Consider the following 21,728-nt stretch of genomic DNA (forward strand, 5'->3'; position numbering starts at 1 on the left):
TCTCCCCTCATTCTTCTCTTCATTCAACTATGTAAAGTCACACCTTTAGTTAAACAGGTGTAACTCTGTGTGGACAAGCCCTGGAAGAGACCTCCTCCAAAGGGTTACCAATTCAAAGGCACCAAATGAGAATGAAGGCCTGATTCCTTTGTGTAATCATTTCCATCAGTGCAATGTGGATGTGGAATGGTGCCAGATCTGAGCATTTTACACTCACTCAGCTCTGGTGGGAAAGACCATACAAGGAGCAGAGCAACAGCAAACTATGTCCACAGGGCCCAGTCCCATTACCGCTGAAACCATTGGCAAAAATCCCATTGCCTTTAGTGGGATCTGAATGGGGCCCCAGCCACTCTTTGCTATGTATTGTATGTCTGAATTCCATATTCTATGTGGCTCCAGGGTTCTTACCCCTTCTTCCCTGCCCCCACATTCTCTTTTAGCAGAGTAAATAGGGGACATTAAACACAGAGTGCAAGTCAATAAAGGCTTCCTCTGTTCTGTGTCATGGTCCCTCACTTTCACCTTGGGGCATAGATAAGCAGAGCCAGGCATGCAGCCCCATGGCATTCCTTCCATCCCAGATGCAGACTTCAGCTACTGCTTCAGAGTTACTATTCCAGGAAATAGAAGCACCTTTGTCCACTAACTACTCTGGAATAACACCCCAGCTTTCCTCACATCCTGCTCCCCTGCCCCTCCAGAGCAAACAATCCAGCTGAGTCAGCTCTTCCATTAGTTAGCAATCCATTAACTCACCAAGGAATGGCAGATACCCCTCCCCCCACAACCCCATGCACCACCAATAAGCAAATATTCAGTCTGGGGAAAGGGTTGGGAAGCTTTTTAGAGTTCAAAAGAACATGCTTGATTTAGCAGTGTCACTGATTCTGGACATGTTTTTAAGGCTGGGATCAGGTCCCAACTCTCAGCCATAGTATAACTGAGGTTATCAAGGGCCTCTTGCTTCCATTGAATTTAATGGCAAAATTTTCATTGACTTCAGTGGGAACTGGATCAGGCCCCAAGAGAGCAACAGAACCAGATAAAGGAAGAGAACAAGAAAAGTGAAAGAGGGGAACAAAGAAATATCAGCAGGTGCCTACTTTTTCTTCACAGACAGTGCAACCCTGTTACAGATGAAAGTGTATTGGGAAGGCCATCATCTTAGGGACTGAACTGGGGATTCCCAAAACTGAAAGAAAGAGTCTCTACGGCTTGAGCTAAAGAGCGAGCCCCTGTCAGGAAATGTGATTGGAGTATGTGTAGGCAGATCAAAGCTAGCTCAGGTTACATTACACCAGTGGAAGCCACTCAAGTATGTACCCAGAATCTTAGGGGGGTGGGGCTACCCCATGCTGCCACAGCTTCACTGCTGTTGCTCTGTCTCCAAAAGGCAGCCATGTCCCCCAGTTGCAGTGCAGGTGTACCCTGTAGCTGGGGACTGTCACAGAATCACATCTTTTGTGAATCCAGCACACTAGGGGAATGTGTAACATACACTGCCCATTGGGTTACACAGAATTCAGCTTGGAGTACTGGTCTGGCCAAATACTGTCCACAGTACTGCTCTGACAATTTGTCTTAAATCTATTTGAATCCAAAGTGAGGCCACTAAGCCTTCCTGGAGTATGTGTAGCATGGCCAACTCCTCTGCTTCAACACAGATTGAAGTTCTGTGTTGTGAATAGTGAGGTTTGTAAGTGGCAGGAGAGGAAGGATGTGGTAGCCTTAAAGATGGGGTTGGAAATGTAATAGTGAATGGCCTGACTTTCGAGTGTGTTCTTTAAAGGACAACTTTTTTAAATTCTTTTTCTAAGAGTGAATAATGTCCTGAATACTGATCATTCCCTTATGAGTGCTCATTTCAGGCCAGGATCCAGGGATATCCTCTGAGACAGAGTGCTGGAGATCCAGATAAAACTATCTATCTCAGTAAAGAATCCCCTTTATTTTCATGACAAGCCTTATCTTATCTTGTAAATACTAACTCTACCTTAGTCAGAAATTGTAGTATTGTTGGGACCTGATTCCAGTCCCTAAAACCACATAGACAAGGCTGGTCCTTGGCAGATAAACAACTCCATTGGGTTTCATTGCAGTGGGGTGTAGTCTGATCTAAAGGAAAAGGTGTGTTCCTATGCAAGTCTGATCAGTGTGGGTGTAGGAATGTAGTTATGGCTCCTGCAGAGCTGCTGAAGATAGCTACTTTCTTCTCATGAGAAGACACAACTTTGCGTTAGCTCAATTTTAGGTTTGTCTAGTCTAATTAATGTGCATGTGGATACAGGGTGTAGTATCTTTAAAGACAAATTATAGTAACAGATTTTACTATGTATATTTTGTATAAGAATTTTACATCCATTTGCAGATTATTTAAGACAAAATGGAGAGGAAAGGGTGAGACTTGTGTATGGGAAAGAAATGTATTCACCTCTTTGGAAACTCCAGTGGACATTGCTCATGTGGAAGGAGGGTCCATAACAACAGAGCCAGCCCTTGAATATCTGTGGGCTAGGAGGAATGAAAACCTCCACATTAGAGACATCCCAGATACCATGATTATCTCACATTTATTATGCACCCAGACTGACTGAAGAGGTTCAGATACAGCAGGTATAATAAAGGCTGAGAGGGCAGATGAGCTGGAAATATGCTGACTGGTCAAAGAGTTGACTGAAGAGGAGGCATCTATAGCAGTTGGCACTTGTGTGCTGCTGAGAGGCAAGGCTACCAAGCAGAGCCTTTGTCTGATCCAAGCCAGTTATTCTCTCACTCGCAGAGGAACAGAAGTTAGGATCCCACCTACTCAGGTTTATAGGGATCCTCTTGGATTTCTGACAAATATGTGGAGAGTGAATGTGATAAAGGAGCATCTCTGGCCTATATTTAGGGTTTTTCTACATGGTAATTAGACATCCAAGGCTGGGGCGGGGCCAGTTTGGCCTTGAGGGGCTTGGGCTAAGGGGCTGTTTAATTGCTGTGTAGGGCAGGGATCGGCAACCTTTGGCACGCGGCTCGCCAAGGTAAGCACCCTGGCGGGCCGGCCCATTTGTTTACCTGCCGGCGTGTCTGCAAGTTTGGCGGATCGCTGCTCCCACTGGCCGCGGTTCGCCGCTACAGGCCAATGGGGGCTGTGGGAAGTGCTGGCCGCCAGTGGGAGCTGCGATTGGCCTAACCTGCAGACGTGGCAGATAAACAAACCTGCCCCGGCCCCCGCCTGCCAGGGTGCTTACCCTGGCCAGCCACGTGCCAAACGTTGCCGATCCCTGATCTACTTCCTCTCCCCTGCCCCCGCTTGGCCCGGTCCCCGAGTCTCCAGGAGACAGCCCGGGCCGCGCCGCGCCGCGTCCTTTGGTCCCTACGGCAACCCCGGGCCCGCGTTCTATTTCCATGGCAACTCCGGGCCTTCGGCGTCCCGGTTTCCACAGCAACCACGGTCGGGGCCTGCCGCTTCCGCTCCGCTCCAGGGAGATACAACCGCGGATCCCGAGTAGCGACCAGCGGGGGCGCCTGGCTTGAGCCTCCCTTCCCTCCCTCCCGGAGCCCGATCCTCCGGGCCTGGGACACCCGCCTTCCCCCGGGACCCCTGTTCTCAGGCCTGTGGCCCCCAGGACCCCAGATCTGTGACATCCTCCATCCACCCAGGACCCCCGTCCTCTGGGCCTGAGACCTCTCTACCACCTCCCCCAGGTCTGAGATCCATCATCTCCTCGAGACCGTCCTTCTCCCCATTTCCACAGGCCTGAGACCCCGCCGCTCCCATCGGCCACTCCGAGCCATGCCCTCTGTGTTGCATTAGGAGTTGCTGTACAGAGGTTAGAAAGCCCAGCATGCGTTTGAGTTAGACTCCGACTTTGAGCGATGAGTGAGTGGGCTGACAAGAAGCCAGGACTGAGGCTGGAGGCTGCGATCCAGGTCAGTGTGTGGCTCCCCGACCTCTACTCTGACACCCCCCCCCCCATTGCAGAGACCAGTGTGGGGAGGAGGAAGGGGTTAAAGCAAGACATTCCCCCGCCCCTCCCCCCTACAAAGATCAGAGCTAGGCAGGGGGAAAAAAGAGTTAAATCTTTCTATTCCCCACTTCTCTCCCCAACTGCAAAGACTGGGCTGGGGTGGGAGAGTTAAATCAACTTCATATCCCAAAGTACTGCAAAGATCAGGAGATGGGGTGAAAAGTTAAATCAATCTCTTCCCCCCACCCCCAATCCCAGCTGTTGCTCTCAGCTGAGCTGTTATTGAGAGCATAGCACTCCTTTGCCAAAAGAGACAGGCTGTGAGGACACTCTAGGAGTAACACAGCAAACATTTACCAATTTAGGACAGCAGAAAATAAAATGAATTTCATGTCAATAACACTGGGCTGGAGTGAGGAGTATTGATAGTGAGAGGGCTGTGGGGGAGAAGGGTGGAACAACATAAGGCTGTGGCTCTGCTGCATGGTTTGGGCATCTCTTCCACCTAACTTTGGTTTAAGGTGCCACATAATGCCTTGTGTGGGGCCCTGGGGCCCTCAACAGGAAAGGGAGCCAAAAGAAGGTTTGACTTTCCCCAGCTGAGGAGATGGAGACTCACCAACTCTCACTTACCTAGAGGGAGAACCTCATTTTGTGCTCGTTTTGAGGCCATTAAAGGAGAATTTCCTGTGTGATTTGGTGAGTCTTGCTCAGTCTGATCTGAAATATCCCTCCTCCCACTTGCTGTAGATTGGCAGATGGGCACTCCCAACAGACACTTGGCAAAATTCACCTGCATGGGCACAGGTAGGGAGAAGAGTCTGAGCCACAGCAGCTCCTCAGACAGCTAAGAGCTCAGGCCTGTCTTCCCCTGCAGCCCATTGCCTGTGGCCAGTAGACCTACATGTCGGACCCTTGTCATGTTTAGTGCTGTCTGTTGACTTGCTCAGGTGAGTTGTGGGTCATGTTAAATGGTTTTGGCTGCAAATACAGGGCCTGGTGTTACATCAAGTATGTTTGGCTTGAGAGCAGATGCTGGGATGGTGGTGCCTAGTGGCCCAGGTGCCAAAATGGATGTGGTGTAAGCTAAATAAATGCAGATGCTTATCTGATAATTCATGCATGTCTCTGGTGCTGCACTGAAACTTTGCTTACATGCCCTTGCAAGCCCTTTGAATGCTTTCTGCATAAATGTTTGGATTATAGCATGCAGAGTGAGGCTATGTCTACACTACACACCTTTTAGTGACACAGCTGTGCAACTAAAGCTGTGCCACTAAAAGGCGTGCAGTGTAGCCGCTGTTTGTCGGCAGGAGAGAGCTCTCCCACTGACAAAAAAAACTTCTACCCCCCAATGAGCGGCGGTAGCTTTGTCGGCAGGAGAGAGCGTCTGTTGACAAAGCGCTGTTCATACCAGCATTTTTCATCGACAAAACTTTTGACGTTTGGAGGGGTGTTTTTGTTGTTCAGGTTCCAGTGTAGACAAAGCCTAAGAAATAAAATATCAGTATAATGGACACCGAGATTTACGTTGAAATAACTGAAAGCTGCAGAACTGGGGAGGTGGGTGTTTTTTAGAGCAGTCATCACATCCAAAGGCCACTAGAGGGCAGTAAGATCTCAGGAGGAGGAAAGGAAAAGATGCTCAGGAGGCAACAGGATTCAAGAGGAGTTGGGAGCACCCGCTGAGGTTTAGGCTCTAAGGGTGAGCAGGGCAGTGATGTGCTGGGGGGGCTAAAATTCTGCCACAGAACGAATGTTGAGCTAATTTCTCTGCTTGTCTTGGGGCTCACACCTTTGGCTGGATGCTGCTAATCTGCCCCTGCCAGGGAGAGCTGATCACTGGGATGCATCACAAAATTTTGCGGATCAGTCAAGGGCCAGGTTGTTCCCAGTAACTGATTTAAAACTGAATAAATATGGTTAAAAATGAAACAATTGTATGAGGCTCTTATGACCATCAGCACTGCCAGCCTGCGCTCTGCATTTTAACGGACAAGCTGCAATGTCTTTGAAATCCTGGAACCAATCTCCGAGGCTTTGAAATAGAAGCCCCACTACCTGCACTAAGAGATGCAGAAGAATCTTATTCTTGTGTTGCTGGCTGTGGCCCTGACTGCTAATATGTGTGCTGGCTCAGGCTGCTGTGCCTGCCTAGAGTCCTACTGAAGTCAGTAGGAACCCATGCTAGCAAGGGGTTGATATTAGCAGATAGATTTGCAGGACTATGATTGTGCTGCCCCCTAAGAATGTAACACTCCCTCGGTACAAGGTGTCACTGTCCTTAGGCAGGTTTCAGAGTAGCAGCCGTGTTAGTCTGTATCCGCAAAAAGAACAGGAGTACTTGTGGCACCTTAGAGACTAACAAATTTATTTGCACATAAGCTTTCATGGGCTACAGCCCACTTCATCAGATGCATGCAGTGGAAAATACAGTAGGAAGTTAGGCAGTTTCATCTCGCTCCAATGGATTGCTCTGTCCTCCACTCAGTGTCAGCTCTGTCCCTCTGTCGTTTTCACATGGTTATCAGTGGTATGATTCTATCACCCGTTGTCAATAGCACAGCAATGCCCCACGCACACTGCTGCTGGTCAGACCTCTTTAGAGCACTGAAACTCCCTAGGATCACGAAAGCAACATGCAGGAGTCCTGCAAGAGACTAAACCACGGGCAACATTCCCCTCAAATCCTGATCTTTATATTGTCTTTTTAAATAAAACATCCCCCTGTTCCTGAAACTCCTGATGATCCTTGTGTTCTAGGCAGCTGGGTCTTTTTAACAGTGGGGGGAATTTAGGTCTCTTTGGACTCTGGGGCTGTAAATTCTGGGATGTCAGTTCACCCCCTGGAGTGAATCTGGCCTGTAGAAAAGGGAGTGACTTGGCCAGTCAGCTGAGGCTTGAATTTGAAAGCCAGGGTAAAGAGATGAAACTCTATCAAAAAGTGGCCAAAGTTCAAGTTAAGACAAATTCCTGCTGGGAGTAAATTCTTGGGCTCACTACTGAGAAGTCCCTGCTTCTGAAACCCATCACCTTGACCCCTGGATGCTTAAATCCTGCATCCTGGATGAGCAAAGGTTGGACAGCACCTAGTCTTTTAGGGGCCACAGCCATTTAGGACCTTGAAACTGGTGGCCAGCCCTTAGACTTTCATTTGGGAGTCTCCTTGGCAGCCAGGCGAAAAGAGTGGAATCAGGCAAGCTGCCTGCCTCATTCAAAAGGAGAAGGGTTGCATTGTGCCCAAAGCCAACTTTCGGGGGGGCTTTGGTGGGTAAAGCCAGGCTAAGCCCATTGCAGTAGCCAAGTTAGAGGTAAAGAAGTCGTGGATAACTGAGAGGAGGAGGCATCATCCCTGCAGGCTGAGGCAGTTTGTGGTCATACTTAACTCTTTACAACCACCTAGGAGAGGAAGTAGGTACAACTGGGGCTTTGTGATGCAGAGGGTCCAGTCCTGTAAGCTGCTAAGTGCTAAGCAACCTCAGCTGGCAGTGAGATCAGTCTCCCAGAAGGTGTTCAGCTCCTGGCAGGATGGGGCTGAGCATTTGCTACCCTGCACTGCTGGTTTAGGACACTGACATCTTTCCCTACCACAGCAAACCCCCTTCATGTAAGTGAGGGTCCCTGTATTCCAGCCTGGTTTAAGCGCAATGGCAATGATAGTTTGAAAATGACCTCACTTGCCCTTGGCCCTGTTGGCTGAAAGAAGTGCAGCATCAGCTCAGCACAGGACACATCCACCATCAGGGCCTCGTTTCCTGGCTGTGCGAAGAAGATGGAATCAAGGAATCCATTTTGAAGCACTTGGAGGAGAGGAAGGTGATCAGGAACAGTCAACATGGATTCACCAAAGGCAAATAATGCCTGACCAATCTGATTGCCTTCTATGATGAGATAACTGGCTCTGTGGATATGGGGAAAGCAGTGGACGTGATATATCTTGACTTTAGCAAAGCTTTTGATACCGTCTCCCACGGTATTCTTGCCAGCAAGTTAAAAAAATATGGATTGGATCAGGGATCGGCAACCTTTGGCATGCAGCTTGCCAGGGTAAGCACCCTGGCAGGTGGGCCGGTTTGTTTACCTGCCACATCCGCAGGTTTGGCCGATCACGGCTCCCACTGGCTGCGGTTTGCCATCCCAGGCCAATGGGGGCTGCGGGAAGTGGTGCGGGCTGCAGGATGTGCTGGCCACTGCTTCCAGCCACTCCCATTGACCTGTAGTGGCGAACCGCAGCCAGCGTGAGGTGTGATTGGCTGAACCTGCGAACACGGGAGGTAAACAAATGGCTTGGCTTTCAGGTGCTTACCCTGGCGAGCCGTGTGCCAAAGGTTGCCGATCCCTGAATTGGATGAATGGACTATAAGGTGGATAGAAAGCTGGCTAGATTGTCGGGCTCAACGGGTAGTGATCAATGGCTCGATGTCTAGTTGGCAGCCAGTATCAAGCGGAGTGTCGCAGGGGTCGGTCCTGGTGCTGGTTTTGTTCAACATCTTTATTAATTATCTGGATGACGGGATGAATTGCACCCTCAGCAAGTTCGCAGATGACACTAAGCTGTGGGGAGAGGTAGATACACTGGAGGGTAGGGATAGGGTCCAGAGTGACCTAGGCAAATTGGAAGATTGAGCCAAAAGAAATCTGATGAGGTTCAACAAGGACAAGTGCAGAGTCCTACACTTAGGAAGGAAGAATCCCGTGCACCGCTACAGGCTGGGGACCAACTGGCTAAGCAGCAGTTCTGCAGAAAAGGACCTGGGGATTACAGTGGATGAGAAACTGGATATGAGTTAGCAGTGTGCCCTTGTTGCCAAGAAGGCCAAAGGCACATTGGGCTGCATTAGTAGGAGCATTGCCAGCAGATCGAGGGAAGTGATTATTCCCCTCTATTCTGCACAGGTGAGGCCACACCTGGAGTATTGCGTCCAGTTTTGGTCCCCTCACTACAGAAGGGATGTGGACAAATTGGAGAGAGTCTAGTGGAGGGCAATGAAATTGATTAGGGGGCTGGGGCACATGACTTACAAGGAGAGGCTGAGGGAACTGGGGTTATTTAGTCTGGAGAAGAGAAGAGTGAGGGGGGGATTTGGTAGCAGCCTTCAACTACCTGAACAGGGGGTTCCATAGAGGATAGAGCTTGACTGTTCTCAGCAGTGGCATATGACAGAAAAAGGAGTAATGGTCTCAAGTTGCAGTGGGGGAAGTCTAGGTTGGATATTAGGAAACACTATTTCACTAGGAGGGTGGTGAAGCACTGGACTGTGTTACCTAGGGAGGTGGTGGAATCTCCTTCCTTAGAGGTTTTTAAGGCCTGGCTTGACAAAGCCCTGGCTGGGATGATTTAGTTGGGGTTGGTCCTGTTTTGAGCAGAGGATTGGACTAGATGACCTCCTGAGGTCTCTTCCAACCCTAATATTCTATGATTCTATGAGTCTGTGATTCTCAAGCTGCTAGTTTTTGTCCTTCTCTCTCCTTCTGTGATTCACCCTGGCAGAAGGGAAAAGGCAGCGTCAGGCAGAAACAGCACCATTCAGATACTGCACCCAGGGCTGCTCCTTCTCCAGTTGCCCCAGCTGTGTTGATATCCCTGGCACCAATGGGAGTCCCTGTCTCCTTGGGTCCCCCCATTCACTGTACTGCAGCAGCCTCCAGGCTCCAGCTGGAACCCATTACCCAGCCGGTGCCAAAGTGTTTGCATCAGTTCTGGAGCTAAGAGGTGGCCTGAAAGTTATAAATGACTCAAGTTTTTGTGTGTCTTGCAGTTTCCTTGCTACGATGTGGCATGTGTGTGTTAAAGGGGAAACCCCAGAACAGCTAGGAGTGAGTTGAGGAGGGATGGGATTGTTGTTAAAGGGACACCATGAGCCTAAAAATCACACTGCTCTCTGCACATTTTTTACCTGCTGTTGTTGCAGACGATGCCTCGGGGCCCCAGAACTATAGAAGATTAGGGGGGAAATCCCATATTTATCTCTCTATATCACAGTTTGGTTGCTACATGCCTTTGGCAGAGAAATTGCAGAGTCAGTTTAACTGTTTCCCTCGAACAGCCAGCCAGGCCCTGATCCTGCAAACACTGAAGCATGTGCAGAGCTTGACTCATCTGAGCAGCCTCCATGACTCCTAGGGGCTATTTCCATGAGTAAAAGGTTAGGCATGTGCTTAAGTGTTTCCAGAACTGAGGCCTTAGTCAGTCTGGTTCCCCTCATGTTGTGTGGGTCCCTAGCTATTAGAACAAGCAGCTGCTGGTGATGAGAGATGAATGAAGTGCTTGAACTATTATGGGGGCCTTTGGCCTGCTTCCATTTCAGCCTCTAGAGGGTGCAGTTGCTAGTTTCATACCCTGCTTTAGCAGAGATTTATATTTGTGGGGGGTGGATAGTCAGCTGACCATGAGTCTCAGTGCAAAGCTGTGGCCAAATGGGCTAATAGGATCCTGGGCTCCATAAACAGGAGAATTGCAAGCCAGAGCAGAGGTTATTTTACCTCTATATTTGACACTGGGGTGACTGCGGCTCGAACACTGTGTCCAGTTCTGGTGTCCACAAGTCAAGAAGGACGTTGATAAATTGGAGAGGGGTCAGAGAAGAGCCACAAGAATGATTAAAGGATTAGAAAACCTGCCTCGTAGTGATTGAGTTCCTGAGGTCTATCTATTTGGCTTAACAAAGAGACTATTAAGGGGTGATCACAGCCTATAAGTATCTACATGGGGAACAAATATTTAATAATGTGATCTTCAGTCTATCCGACAAAGGTAAAACAGGATCCAGTGGCTGGAAGCGGAAGCTAGACAAATTCAGACTGGAAATAAGTTGTACATTTTTAACAGTGACAGTAATTCGCCATTGAACAACTTACCAAGGGTCATGGTGGATTCTCCATCACTGGCAAGTTTTAATTCAAGATTGGATGTTTTTCTAAAAGATCTGATCTAGGAATTATTGTAGGGCAGGTCTCTGGCCTCTGTTATACAAGAGGTCCAGACTAGATTATCACAATGGTCCTTCCTGGCTTTGGAATCTAGACTAGCTGGCATTTCCGCATTGGGGAGGGTTTCTCTCATTTTGTAGCAATTCTCGAGCCCTTCTCAGTCACAGGTTGCTATTGAATGGGGCAGGAGGACTGCTCTGAGGGCTGGGTCACAGGGAGAAATGGGGATCCCTTTGGATCATGGTTCAGTTCAACCAGTATGAGTGAGATAAGTCTGGTGGCCTAAGCTCAGTGTCAACGAGAGAAATGGCCATACCAGCAAATGCCATTGGGCAAACTTTACTCCACAGAGTCGTGGGACTGACTTACGAGGAGAAGCTGAAGGAACTGGGGTTATTTAGTCTGCAGAAGAGAAGAGTGAGGGGGGATTTGATAGCAGCCGTCAATTACCTGAATGGGGAGTTCCAAAGAGGATGGAGCTAGGCTGTTCTCAGTGGTGGCAGATGACAGAACAAGGAGCAATGGTCTCAAGTTGCAGTGGGGGAGGTCTAGGTTGGATATTAGGAAACACTATTTCACTAGAGGGTGGTGAAGCACTGGAATGGGTTACCTAGGGAGGGGGTGGAATCTCCATTCTTAGAGGTTTTTAAGGCCCAGCTTGACAAAGCCTTGGCTGGGATGATTTAGTTGGGGTTTGGTCCTGCTTTGAGCAGGGGATTGGACTAGATGACCTCCTGAGGTCTCTTCCAACCCTAATATTCTATGATTCTATGACTGTGCTGTCAGGAAGGTGCAGAGAAGGGGATCCTTTGGGGTGGTGTCCAGGAGCAGGGCAGCTAGGGTTGCCAATGCTCCATGATTGTCCTGGAGTCTCCAGGAATTAAAGATTAATCTTTAATTAAAGATTGTCATGTGACAAGACCTCCAGGAATACATCCTACCAAAACTGGCAACTCTAATGGGCAGCATGGGCAATCTCATAGTTCATCTACACAGGAGCATGCCCCTGTCCATTGCTGCTGGGTTAGTAGAGAGGTCTACTTAGCAATTCCGGGGCTTGATGGGGGCCTCATTGGAGGCCTCCTTTTCCTGCCACTTCAGCCCTGAAAAGTCTTCTGTGACAGCCATTTTTAGCTCAGCCTTGTGCATTAGTACAAGGCCTTCACTTCTCCCTGGGCTACGTGCAGGCCCAGGAGTGTCACTGGAGCAGTACTGGTTGTTTTATAATATCCTGTAACTATAAAATTCCCTCTGTGGTCACATCTGCTGGTACAGTTTTTAAGGCATTGGAAGACAGTAGGGAGGTATCTTTAAAGCACAAGATTCTGCTCTTGGAAACTTGAGTGTAAATCCTGAGTTGACTCCAGCAGAGTCACTCTGGTTTTACACCAGAGTAACAGAGTAGAATGTGGCCTTGGCACCTGTTTGTTGAGCTCAACACAAACTAGGGAATTGTTACTGTCAGTTTCCCATTACAAACATACAATTCTTGCCTGTTGCAATGGAAGGAAGAGATTTACAACTTCTGAAGAGGTATTTTGTAAGGAGCAAACTTTGTGGTACTTGTGTCTGTCTACCTGCAATGTATTTTGCCCTCCTTCTGCATGCGGAGCACTGTAAATCAGCAGAACGTGTCCAGAATAACTGAGCTTTCTGTCTGAAATATGCATTGAATCAAACACAGCTGGTTTGGGAAATCTCTTTGGTGACTCTGCTATAATTGATTGTCCTTTATAATCACACCCATTGCTCTAAGCAGAGTGCTCTGTTGACATCAGCCCAAGGAGTCTTCTCACTCATCTGTCCTCTTCCTTATCACCTTCCCAGTCCCCTACCTGCTCTCATGGTATGAATTATAAGGCTAAAAATATTATACTGGCCTGAGGTCTGTGACTCACTATGCAAAGTCCTAGGCCTGGGTCAGAATAGTTCTGCTGCTCCATGGACCAGTGATCATTGTATGTTCCAGTCTGTAATACAATCATAGAAATGTAGGGCTGGAAAGGACCCTGAGAAGTCATCAAATCCAGCCCACTGCGCTGAGGCAGGATCATGTAAACCCAGACCAAGGGTACGTCTATACTACCCGCTGGATAGTGTTCGATGTATCGGGGATTGATTTATCGCGTCTTATCTAGACGTGATAAATCGATCCCCAAATCGATGCCCGTACTCCTCCTCAGCAGGAGGAGTAAGCAGAGTCGATGAGGGAGCCGCAGCGGTCGACTTGCTGCTGTGAGGACAGCCAGGTAAGTCAAACTAAGATACTTCGACTTCAGCTATGCGAATAGCATAGCTGAAGTTGCATATCTTAGTTCAAACCCCCCGCTAGTGTAGCCCAGGCTTTCTTAAAAACCTCCAGTGATGAGAATTCCACAACCTCCCTTGGAAGCATGTTCCAGAGCATAACCACCTGTATAGTTAGAAAGTTTTTCCTGGTATCGAACCTAAATCTCCCTGGCTGCAGATTATGCCTATTACTTCTGGTCCTGCCTTAATTGGGTATAGAGAACAGTTGATCACAATCCTCTTTGTAACAGCCCTTCATATGCTTGAAGATTGTTATCAGTTCCCCCCCTTAGTCTTCTTTTCTCAAGACTAAACATGGCCTGTTTATTTAACCCAGGGATCGGCAATGTTTGCCATGCGACTTGCCAGGGTAAGCACCCTGGCGGGCTGAGCCGGTTTCTTTATCTGCTGCGTCTGTAGGTTCAGCCAATCGCGGCTCCCGCTGGCCGCGGTTCGCCACTCCAAGCCAATGGGGGCGGCGGGAAGCAGCGGCCAGTACATTCCTCAGCCCGCGCCGCTTCCCGCTGCCCCCATTGGCCTGGGACGGTGAACTGCGGCCAGTGGGAGCCGCGATCGGCCAAACCTGTGGACACTGTAGGTAAACAAACGGGCTCGGCTCACCAGGGTGCTTACCCTGGCGAGCGGCATGCCAAAGGTTGCCGATCCATGATTTAACCTTTCCTCATAGGTCAGGTTTTCTGAAGCTTTTATACTTTTGATGCTGTCCTCTGGACTCTCTCTAGTTTGTCCTTATCTTTCCTAAGGTGTGGGGCCCACAGCTGGACACAGTACTCCATCTGCAATCTCACTAGTGCCAAGTAGAGTGTGACAATTACCTTCCATGTAACACTCCTGTTAACACACCCCAGAATATTAGCCTTTTTTGTGACTGCATTACATTGTCATTTTTTATTTATGATCCACGATAACCAACACAGAGCTTTCTCAGCAGTACTAACCACCTAGACAATTAGTTCGCCATTTTGTAATTGTGCATTAGATTTTTCCTTACTAAGTGTAGTACTTTGCCACTTATCTTTATTTTATTTCATCTTGTCGAAATTCAGACCAATTCTCCAATTTGTCAAGGTTGTTTTGAATTCTAATTCTGTCCTCCAAAGTGCTTGCAACCCCTCCCATCTTGGTGTCTTCTGCAGATTTTATAAGGTTACTGTCTACTCCATTATCCAAGTCATTAATGAAAATGTTGAATTGTACTGGACCAAGAACTGACCCCTGTGGGATCCCACTGAATATATCCTCCCAATTTGACAGCAAACCATTGATAACTGCTCTTTGGGTACAGTCTTTCAGCCAGTTGTGCACCCACTTTATAGTAATTTAATCTAGACCACATTTCCCTCGTTTGCTTATGAGAATGTCATGTAGGACTGTGTCAAAAGCCTTATTAAAATCAAGATATATTATGTTTCCTCCTTCCATCCATCCATCCGGTCAGTAATACTATCAAAGAAGGAAATGAGGTTGGTTTGGCATGATTTGTTTTTGACAAATCCATTCTAGCTATTCCTTATAACTGTTATCCTCTGGGTGCTTCCAAATGGTTTGTTTAATAATTTGTTCTAGTATCTTTCCATGTATTGAAATTATAGGTACTATGTTGGCCCTTCTTCAATCCTCTGTGACCTCACCCATCCTCCATGAGTTTTCAAAGATAATTGCTAATGGTTCCAAAATGGTTTCAGTTAGCTCCTTCAGTACCCTAGGATGAATTTCATCAGGCCCTGCTGGCTTTAATACATCTAATTAATCTAAATATTCTGTAACCTGTTCTCTCCCTATTTGGGCTTACATTCATTCCCCCTTGTCATTAATATTAATTGTGCTGAGAATCTGGTCGCCATTAATCTTTTTAGGAAGACTGAAGCAAAATAGGCATTAAACACCTCCACTTTCTTGAAGTCATCAGTTATTAGGTCTCCTTTCCCGCTAAGTAGAGGACTTACATTTTCCTTCATCTTTCTCTTGCTCCTAACGTATTTAATGAACCTCTCCCCATTGCCTTTCATGTCCCTTGGAGGTGTAACTCACTTTGTGCCTAAGTCTTTCTGATTTTCTCTCCATGCTTGTGCTATTCCTTTGTACTCCTCCTTAGCAATTGGTCTGTGTTTCCACTTTTTGTAAGATTTCGAGAACCACCAAGTCTGGAAATAAATGGTATGTCATGGGAAGGGTGGACTTCTCAATTCTTCAATGCTATAGCATCTCTTGAATTGGAAACAGGAATGCCTCATGAATCTCCTCAGGAGCCTGAGACTCTGACAGTCTGTCTTGCTTTGCTGAGAAAAGGAATCCGAGCAGAGGCACAACGTTAAGTACCCTTTAATGTTTATAAAACTGTCCAAATTTCCCATGTTTAATATATAGGCCTTAATTCTGCAAGTCTTTCCATGATGGTCCAGCACCACCACCACCGGTAGAGGCAGATTGTGGTCTTGAACAATCCATAGTCCTCTGCGCTGAGCGGCTCTGAGGCATAGTCTTCACTGCTCCAAAAGGTTTATTTTACCTCAGGGTAACTAAGGTGTTTGAGCTGTCCTAAGGTAAAAAAACACAGTGAAGACCAGGCATTGTAGTTTTACTGTGGAGTAAACCAGGCAAGTTCAACCCCAGACAGGGTTTGTCTGCCCTGCAAAAATGTCAAGATATCAAAATAATTTCCCATCCCAAATCAGTACAAAAAATAGAAGTCCTGAAAAATGTTGTGAACTGAAAATCTGTTAAAAGTTGGTTTGGCTCAGTCAAAATATTTTGCTTTAATAATTTAGAAATGTTTCATTTCGATTTTTGACATTTTTAAATTAAAAACTTTTTTTTTACTATAATTACCTTAAATTTTGTAACAAACATGCATTTTGAACAGGAAAACTGGAATTTTCCATTTTGAACATGTCACAAACTATTTTAACAATTCCAAAACCCTCCCCCCCCCCAAAAAACCCAAACCCTTTTGAGAGCAGAAAAATTTGTTAAAACTGACCATTTCCTGCCAAAAGTTTTGTTTTGATTAATCAGCATTCATCAGTTTTTGTTGGAAGATTCCCAACCAGCTCTAGTATTTTTTTACCTCCGGGTAACTAATGGTGGGAGCTAGCCTAAGGGAAAACACAGTGAAAACCAGGCCTTTCAGTTTTACCATGAGGTAACTCACTGAGTCCTATACCTATACCTTTGTCTGGGGTTGACCTTGCCTATTTTACCTCATGGTACAACTAAAGGGCATGGTCTTCACTGGGCTTTTTCCCTCAGGATGGCTCACATGCATTAGTTAACCAAGGTGTGTTTTTTACCTCAGGGTAACAGTGAAGAAAAGGGTTGAGGCCTGGTCTACACTTAAAAATTAGATTGACCCAGCTACTTTGCTCAGGGCCATGAAAAATTTTGCGCCCTGAGCACCGTAGTTAGGTTGGCCGAATACCCCAATGTATACACAGCAAGGTCAATGGAAGGTTTCTTCTGTTGACTTAACTACTGCCTCTTGGAGAGGTGTATTGACTACATCAACGGAAAAACCCCTTCCATCGATGCAGGAAGCATCTACGCTACGCTGCTACAACAGCACAGCTGCAGCGCCGTAACTACACCACTGTAGAGTAGACATGGTCTGAGGCTCCCAACACCCTGCACGTACACTATCAAGAGTGGGGTGTGTGGGAGGAGCTCACAGGTCTGAGGTGATGTGGAGTCAAGTGTGACACTTATCATGCTAATAAGGGCCAGATTTTTAAAGGCATTTTTGGCACCTAAAGAGGCAGACACCTAGTAGTCTCCTTCAAGTGCTTTAGACACTTTTGATATCCCACCAGGTGCCTATTTCCACTTTAGACACCTAAACACCTTTAAACATATGGCCCTTAGCTACATGTTCCTCAGGCAGGGCTTGATTCTGGCCTTGTTCACCTTGAGGATCTCACTCAGGGCTAGCCTATGATTAGCCCTTGCCACAATGGACTGGGGAGCAAGGCTTCCCCTGGTGTGGCTGCATTATAGCCACCAGCTATGTGCACAACCCGCCTGCTGGGGGTTGTGCACCAGATGCTCCCTTTAGGGGAGCAGCTCAGTAGGTGGAACCATGGGCTGCCCCAACATTGGCCTGCCAGTGCTGCTGGATGAAGGTATGGTGAGAAGCGAGCTTCACCCTGAAAAGGGCTATGTGATGGGGTGAGACTCACCACACTAGTGCATCCTGCTGGCTGTCCTGGGAATTAGCTCTGCCGGCCAGTGTGCCCTCTTATGGTGGTGTCTCACTGCCATACCTCTGCTGCAGCACCCATGTCGCTCCAAGGACCATGGCATCCTCTTCGTGACACAGAGCCCTGTCATGCTCTGTTCTCCCCCATTCCAGGGGAACTGCAGTCTGCTGCCCAGCCATTTCCCTCAGTGGCAACAGCAGCCAATTACCTGGCCACTTCCTCCCTGGCAGGGTGAGATGGGGGGACCTGGACCCTCCCACGACTCCAGGCCCTGGCACAGGGACCCTGTAGATGACCGCCACTTGCTACATCCACTCCAACTCCTCAGGTCATTTCTCTGGGCCACCTCCCAATGGCCCCCCAGCACCCTTTTTGTTCTTGCCTCAGGGCCTCAGCCTGCAAGTCCCTGCAGCCACCCACGAGCAGTCTTTAGCTCCCTGGTCCCTCGGTCACTGCTAGCAGCACTGCTTTGTCCAGGGTGCTGGCACTCCTTCTGCCTGCTAGGAGCCTGATATTTCCTTCTCAAACTCCAGGCAGCTACTGAGGGTGCTCTCCCCTGCCGCTCTTCTTATATGGGCCTGCCAGGCCCTGATTGACTACTCCTCTCAGCCCTTCTCTATTTGGCTGCCTCTTACGCAGCCTCCCTAGGGCTCTATTAACCCGTTAGAACCCAGTGTGGGGCAGGCGCCCCATTACAGGCTGTAACAGATGACCCAAACCACAGTGGTATAGGGGTGCTCCCAGAGCACTCCCTGGGGCAGTGCAGCTACACCCTCCCCCAGCCCAGGGCAGTGTCTGAAATGCACCGTCTTGATGTAAACAGGTCGCCCCACTGATCTCAGCAGGAGGATGGCAGAAACAATCTAGTAGGCCTTACTGCTGACAGGATGGAGGGACTAGGTAGTCATGCAGCAGCGCTTTTGCCAGTGCAGCTTTGGGGTCCCCTGCCTTCCCTGTCCTGCCCAGCCCTTTTAAATTGCCGCTGTATGCACAACACTCGGCCCCTTCGCTGGGCAGCATCACTTCAATTGAGCTTTAGGCTCTGATATCGTGCAACTTGCTTTGACTAGAAATCCTTTGCTGGGCCAGTGATCACAGACCCCTCCAGTTCCAGGGGGAATGAAGGGTGTGTATCTATGGGAGAGAGGAATCTGGGCCAGTGTTACACCCGTTAGAGCCTTCGGCCTCTGATGGCCATTGCTGCAGGGGAAAGAGTGCCTCTAAGGCCTTGTCTACACTACAAGACTATTTCGAATCAACTTAGTTCGAATTTGTGGATTCGACCTTATGAAGTCGAATTTGTGTATCCATACTAAATACACTAATTCGAATTTCTGAGTCCACATTCACGGGGCCAGCGTCGACTTTGGAAGCGGTGCACTGTGGGAAGCTATCCCACAGTTCCCGCAGTCCCCGCTGCCCATTGGAATGCTGGGTAGAGCCCCCAATGCCTGCTGGGGGGAGAAATGTGTCGAGGGTGGTTTTGGGTAAGTGTCGTCATTGAACCGTCAATCACAACCTCCCTCCCTCCCTCCTTGAAAGCGCCTGCGGGCAATCTGTTCGTGCACTTTTCTGGTCAGTGACAGCGCGGACGCCACAGCACTGCAAGCATGGAGCCCGCTGCGATCATCGCCGTTTTCTCCTCCTCGCACTTTATCGTCCACCTCTTCCACAGTCAGCTGATGAGAAATTGGGCTACTTTTCAATGGTGCTGCAAGCACTGGGGGACCATAGGGGACGTTTTGCAAACATCAACGTCGGGTGGCCGGGCAAGGTTCATGATGCGTGTGTTTTCAGGAAATGTGGGCTGCTCAGACGCCTGCAGGAAGGTAGTTTCTTCCCGGACCACGAAATAACTGTTGTGGATGAGCAGTTTCCTAAAGTCATCCTCGGGGACCCAGCCTGCCCGCTAATGCACTTGCTCATGAAGCCCTATACAGGTGCCTGGGACAGCGACAAGGAACTCTTCAAATACCAGCGAGCAGCGTGACCTGTGACTGTTCATTTTCTTTACAGAGAAGCTGAACCTGCCCCTGTTTCTTTACCCACTGACTGTTGACTCTCCTCTTCGGTTACATACCCCGTTCACCCCGTTTCCCCCACTTCCAACACACGTGTAAAAATAAAATACATGTCCCATTGTTACTGAAGAAAGGTTTCTTTATTCATGACTTTGCGTTAAAGGGTTGAAACTGGGAGGCAGACTGTGCTGGGTAGGGTGTGTGGTGATGTAAAGACCGCCTCTAAACTCAACGAATGACAGGCTCCTGCTCCTAGAGCGGTCCGCAGTGCCGGAATGCTTCTTTCAACGGAGCCTGCCATCCCTCTTTTTCGAATTCTGTGTGCGGGGGGATATGTGACCTTGTGGCGGAGGAGTACGGATACAGATTCCTCTGCTGCGTGACTCAGCGGTCCAGGACAAGGACCGCTGTATAAGATCTGTAACCGCCCTCCCTCGATACAAAGTCACATCCCCCCCGCCCACACAGAACCTGGAAACCACCTCCCATACCGACCATGGTGCCTACTGACTGCACTGTGTGTGTGACCCGCTGCTGATCCTGCCCCCGTGTCTGTACCCTGGGAAAGGTGACTGTCCTATGCAATTAACAACCCCCTTCCCCACGCCCCCCATTCAAACACAGTCTTCTTTGAAAAAACATGATGGAAACAGTAATTAACAGCAAAGTATTTTTATTACTTAAGTAGACACTTAGGGGATGGAACTGGGATTGGGACTTGTGTGAGTCCGGAAGGGAACGACTTCTGCAAATGTAGGGTATGAGAGCTTTTGGGTACTTGAGCACTCTGCTGGGGTGCAGTGACAGTTTACACGGCCTCTGGCACCCCTCCTTCTGGTTATTTAGGGTGAGGGGGGTATGGGACTTTGTGGCGGGGGAGGGCGGTTGCAGATACACTGCAGGGGGGCTCTGTCCTCCTGCGGTCCTGCAGAACATCCACAAGGCGCCTGAGCGTGTCTGTTTGCTCCCTCACTAGTCCAAACATTGTTTGAGTCGCCTGCTTGTCTTCCTCACGCCACCTCTCCTCCCGTTCGCGGTGTGAGCGCTGGTACAGAGAGACGGTCTCCCTCCACTGGCTCTGCTGGTCCGCCTCGGCTAGGTAGCAGCCCATACGTTCATCGAACATCTTGTCCCTTGTCTTTTTCTTTCTCCGCCTAATCTTTGCCAGCCTCTGCGAGGGGGATGCTGTGGCAGGTCTGGAGACAGTGGAAGCTGTGAGATGGGAAACAGGGAGTAAATTCCTTGCAAAGATACATTTTTGCGAACAATTAACTGAGTCTAGGCTGTCTCTGTGAATTCTGGGTTGAGACCCCTGTGCCTGCTGGGGCAGAAATCATTTTCGCGGTGGATTCTGGGTAAATGTCGCCAGTCATTCCTTCCTCCGGGAAAGCAACGGCAGACAATCATTTCAAGCCCGTTTTCCCAGAATTGCCCTGGCATACGCCATAGCGTGGCAACCATGGACACTGTTTTGCCTTTTGTGTATGTCACCGTATGTGTACTAGATGCCGCTGACAGAGGCAGTCCAGCAGCGCTACACAGCAGCATGCTTTTGCTTTTGCATGACAGCAGAGATGGTTACCAGCCATATTGTACCATCTACCATACCATAAATTGGTAATAAGATGGTAATAAGATGGGCATGGTTACCTGTCCTTTTGCACTGCCCCATTTGCTGCTGTCATAAGTGCCCCTGGCCGAGCAGCCAGGGGCGCAAAAGCAAAAATTGGGAATGACTCCCTGAGTCAATCCCTCCTTTTTGGTATCTAAAAATAGAATCAGTCCTGCCTAGATTATGGGCAAGTGTACTAGAGAACCACTGTATCATAGAACCAGAGAGCACAGCTGCTCTGTGTCCGATCCTGCATAAATTTGGAGCTGTATGCTATTCACAGGGGGTGCTCCTGCAACAACACCACCTGTTCATTCCGGCCTTCCCACAGCCTTCCTGGGCTACCATACCATTGTCCCCCCACTTGTGTGATGAAGTAATAAAGAATGCAGGAATAAGACACAGTGACTTGTTTGTGAGAAATGAGTGGAAGGAAGCCTCCAGCTGCAATGATAGTCCAGGCAGGACATTAATTACTGTGGATGAAGGAGCCCATCATCCCTCTGCTAGTCCAGGGGCAATTCAATCTTTTCTTTACACAGGAAGGGTGGGGGCTGATGGAGCTCAGCCCCCTGTTGCAATGATGAGGACGGTTACCAGCCATACTGCACCATCTACCATGAAAAATTAGGGCCAGGCGCCCTTGATCGACCTCACAGATGCTAGTACGCATGGTTACCAGTCCTTTTGCACTGCCCCATGTGCC

At 48.6% G+C, this 21,728-nt stretch overlaps 1 protein-coding gene across 2 annotated transcripts in view; it reads left to right on the plus strand.

Moving 5' to 3' along the window:
* The first annotated feature begins 3,338 nt into the window (after window positions 1-3,338).
* Window positions 3,339-21,728, plus strand: part of CROCC2 (ciliary rootlet coiled-coil, rootletin family member 2) — a 146,540-nt gene continuing 128,150 nt past the window's right edge. The window contains exon 1 of one of the 2 annotated variants that reach the window (XM_045030239.1): window positions 3,339-3,918. In XM_045030239.1, coding sequence (XP_044886174.1) covers window positions 3,865-3,918 — 54 coding nt within the window. In that variant the 5' untranslated portion in view covers window positions 3,339-3,864. The remainder of the gene's footprint in view (window positions 3,919-21,728) is intronic. The other variant, XM_045030237.1, reaches the window with a different exon arrangement.

The sequence above is a fragment of the Mauremys mutica genome, chromosome 9 (genome assembly GCF_020497125.1).
Source record: "Mauremys mutica isolate MM-2020 ecotype Southern chromosome 9, ASM2049712v1, whole genome shotgun sequence".
Taxonomy (NCBI): domain Eukaryota; kingdom Metazoa; phylum Chordata; order Testudines; family Geoemydidae; genus Mauremys; species Mauremys mutica.